The sequence below is a fragment of the Triticum urartu genome, chromosome 6A, assembly GCF_056163025.1.
Source record: "Triticum urartu cultivar PI428250 chromosome 6A, HENAU_Tu73, whole genome shotgun sequence".
Taxonomy (NCBI): domain Eukaryota; kingdom Viridiplantae; phylum Streptophyta; class Magnoliopsida; order Poales; family Poaceae; genus Triticum; species Triticum urartu.
This window is the reverse complement of record NC_141878.1, coordinates 149,115,740-149,119,645: the sequence shown is the minus strand read 5'-3', so window position 1 is coordinate 149,119,645 and position 3,906 is coordinate 149,115,740. Positions and strand designations below refer to the sequence as shown.

Sequence of the window (3,906 nt, the reverse complement as noted above, 5' to 3'; positions counted from 1 at the left end):
GAGTGAGAGGCTGCAGGGGAACGGGAGGCAGCGCCGGCACCGTCTCCCAGTCCAGGCCCAGGAGGATTCAGAACCCCCACCGCTCCATTATCATTGTACCGTCGCTTTGACCGCTGGTCTCCTCCCTTTCCCTTCGCCTCATCATTCGTCGGCGTCCAGCCAGCTCCCTCACTCTCTTACTCTGATGGCCGGCCGGAGTTTTGCCGACGGGGGTGGGGTGCAGCTCCCTACCTTCGAGTTCACCTCACAGCGCCTGTGTGCACAACTTTTTTTTTTGAGAGAGTAGTCCATCCAAGCTCACATTTCTGTCACATCGCATCGACTTCAGTCGATGACCACTTTGCAGTTACGATTTTTTTTTTCCAAAATCCGTAGTGATGATACACGCCAAGAAAGAGTGTAAGAAACACCATTTTTTAGCAGCAGAAACACTTATATTTTGGGCCCTAAATTGCACAAACTAACAAGGCCCAGTTAACACGAATTGGCCCAACCAACCCAGCATTTACACAGCCTGGCCCTGAAATTGGCCCAGGTAAGATGGACGCCGCAACGTTAGCTGTGTCTGCCTCAGCGATTTACAGCTCCATTATTCATCTGCACCGAGGTTTCATGATCCGGTGACTCTCAGCAGTTTCTTGCTGCTTGCTAGCTTCATGACGAAGAATAAGGGGCGACGCCAAGGAATGGTTCAAGCGCTGCCAGATGATGCCTGAGGAAGGTGTATACGGACTCGGTGCTCACCGCCACTATCCGGGCGACCATGCCAGTTCCCTGCAGCAACCGAAAAACAGATGTTGTCACGTGTTCTGTCGAGCCAAGCACGCGCAATTAGCTGTGGTTCTAGAACTTCAGGAAGAAGGAGCGGCAGCTAACCGTGCGACCAAATGGACTGCAAGAGGCAACGAGCGGGGGGCTCTGGGGTTGTACGGCCTGTGGCCTTGCGGCGTAGCGGCCTCCACCAGAGGTGGGAGGACGCAGTTGTACAGACATCATGTTCTTTACTTCGTCTTGCATCTGATCTTGTATGTGCTTCAACTTTGGCCTGCAAAGGGAATCCTCAGCAACATGGTTCACATTCAGGCAGCCAGGCTCCTAGTAGGGACAGGTTGCCATGATTTCACAGGATCCAAAAAAACTGACAGAGTATGATTACTGAGAACTAGTACATTTATGTTTCTTTACAAGAGCATTAGCAAATTTTATGTTAACTTGGAGTACGAATAGCCTTGACTTGACATACTAGGAACCAGGTGCAGTTCTACAGTGTAACAATTGCCAAACACTAAGTCAGGGAACCTCTGGCCCAGTAGAAAAAGAAACGACAAGCAAAAGGACATCTGTCGTATTCTATACTGTTAGTTTTTGTATCAGATCACAATGATGACTGGAGAAGAAAGTAGTGCTCATTGACTGAACTGATATATGCATAATTGTACATTCATGCCTTTCAGTGCAGCCTCCAACTAATTCTTGCCTAAGACTTTGTTAAACTTAACTAGGCAGTTCATAAGCTATTCTTCTCATTGTCATATCTGTAGAGGTCTAAGAGAAATATACGTATCACTGCCAGATGAACTTACCCCAATAATACAACCATTGCAACGACGTTATATTCCTGCATCCGCTCAGCAATAGTACAATCGGAGCCCTGTTCCAATAGAACCTGTTCAGGCATGAAAAGGTATCATTGCATGATGTTGAGGTTAAGTAACGATTCAAACGGAGATGAATATAACTTAATCTGGCACATGCTAGGAGAAAGGCACAAGTTCACACCGAGTCAATAAACAGAGGCTGATACTCTTCCAAAAGAATGTGGTTAACACTCTTGTAGGAGTTGAAGTCCCATTTTTCTCCACTCTCATACCGGCCACTTGTAAACCAATCTACAATGACCAAGTTAGAATCCCCGGATACGTGAAACACTTGCTTCTGGTAATATCGAGCGGTTGAGAAGCAGGTTACGGGATCTGGAATAACTGCAAGCAGTGCATCTTTTCCAACTGTTGCCTACTGCATGTAACAAATTATTGTTATATTTGTAAGAATTGAAGCAGTCACCTTAGAAATTGAGGGCCAAGGTGTATCAATTTCCTTTAAAGAAACATTACCTCTAGTACCTGCTCAGAACATTTTGAACCCACAGCCTTGTAAACCTACACATGTACTTGGCGATTAGGAAACAAACAGAGACTTGCTGGGGAATTAGCTATTAAGTTCAAAATTGGCAACTGCTAACCATACCAAGAACTGAAGCATTTCACAAACTGCTAACCATACCAAGATTTTTTTTGTTAATTTGTCTAGTAAACAGTAGCCAGTTTCCTACATGGGTCTGTCTAGGACACATCTAGAGATGTGACTCTGTTTGTGGTCTATTTTTTTGTCCTTGTTTTTTTTGTTTCTTATTGCTGCATTATATATTTGTGGGAGCTTAGATGTGACATTCTTAAAAAACATCTAGATGTGAATTAGACAAACTGTTCCTACATTGATAAATAACTTAACACCACGAAGTTATACATACTTCTTTGGGGGGGGGGGGGGGGGGGGGGGGGGGGTTATACAAAGTACTACTGCTGCATATTAAGATGTGCATTGCCGGGCATCGCCTAATGCGCCTGACGAATCTATCGAGTCTTCAGTCCAGTCGACAACCTGAAACATAACAAGTAGAATCACCTTGGTGGAGGCCTGCGTCGTCATCGCCGCCGTGCACCCGTCACCGACTGTCACCGCGCAGGAGATCTTATCCCCCTGCATGAACAGAACGCACTCTCAGTGAAGAGGCAACACTTGGCTTCCCTCCTGTCTGCAGGTACCAGTTGGTCTACCAAAAATGGAATCGGAGAGGCTCACGGAGACGATGCCGCCGCCGTAGGTGAGGACGTACAGCCAGACGGCGCCGGAGGAGGCGGGGCCCACCTGCCACATGGCGAGGTCAGTTGAGCGAGCCAATCTACCTCCTCTCTGGGCGAGGGAGCGGCAAAGGAGGTAGGTACCTTGGAGGGGACGATGATCTTGAGCGGATACTTAGCGAAGCACCGGGTGACCGCCGACCTTCCCCTCACCTTCTCCACCCGCACCACGCCCGTCGGCGTCGCCTCGGCCGCCGTCGCCGGCCCTCCGTCGGCGACCGCATCCAATTCCATTCCACAGGCGGAGGCCCTGTCAGACGAGTCAACCCAAAAAACCGAAGTTTGGGTCATTGAGGGAGCAGGTTTGTATCGTCTCGCATCGGCCTCGCTACTAATGGGCCGACCCAAGTTGCTTCCTTCAGGTTAGTTTTTTTCTCTGTTTTTGTATTCATTCATTTTTTCATATTTTTTAAAACATTCTCCGTACATATATTTCAAAACTTAAATATACTAAAAGTATAAAAACCATGATTTTGATTTTTTTAATGCGGTGAAAAAATTGTTAGCAAAATTTCAGAAAATGTGTATAGCATTCCAAAAAATATTGCTACATTTAAAAAATGTTTATGCATTTAAAACAATTATATGTGGAATTTTAAACAAATGAGTATACAATTTCAAAAATTTAGTATAATTAAAAAAATACAATCATACATTTCAAAAAATGGAAGTTAATATTAAAAAAATATTACATATTTATATACCCAACCTATTTAAAATTTTATACAATGTACACAAAAAGTTCGGGTAGTTCAAAGGAAGTGTTTCGTACCATTGAGAAAAAAATGTTTCAATGTGTATTCGAATAATGTATGACACATATCTGAAAAAAATGTTCAAAACCCTGAATTTGATAAAATGTTAATCATGTATTTGAAAAATGATAAATGTCTATATAAATAATATTTAAAATGTATATGAAAAACATATAACATGTATTTAAAAACTAGACAAGAAAAAATTATTTTGAAAATTTTAAGTTTGT

The 3,906-nt window shown here is 43.9% G+C and overlaps 1 protein-coding gene across 1 annotated transcript; it reads right to left on the bottom strand.

The window, feature by feature from the left end:
• Positions 1-339: 339 nt before the first annotated feature.
• On the bottom strand, positions 340-3,212 carry URED (urease accessory protein D). The gene is made up of 8 exons (XM_048679406.2): positions 3,006-3,212; positions 2,863-2,928; positions 2,686-2,760; positions 2,115-2,159; positions 1,780-2,013; positions 1,584-1,666; positions 877-1,045; positions 340-774 (listed from the first exon to the last, which is right to left on the bottom strand). Exons 1-8 carry the CDS (start codon positions 3,210-3,212, stop codon positions 655-657), a joined length of 999 nt encoding a protein of 332 aa, XP_048535363.1. The 3' UTR covers positions 340-654.
• Positions 3,213-3,906: the final 694 nt, after the last annotated feature.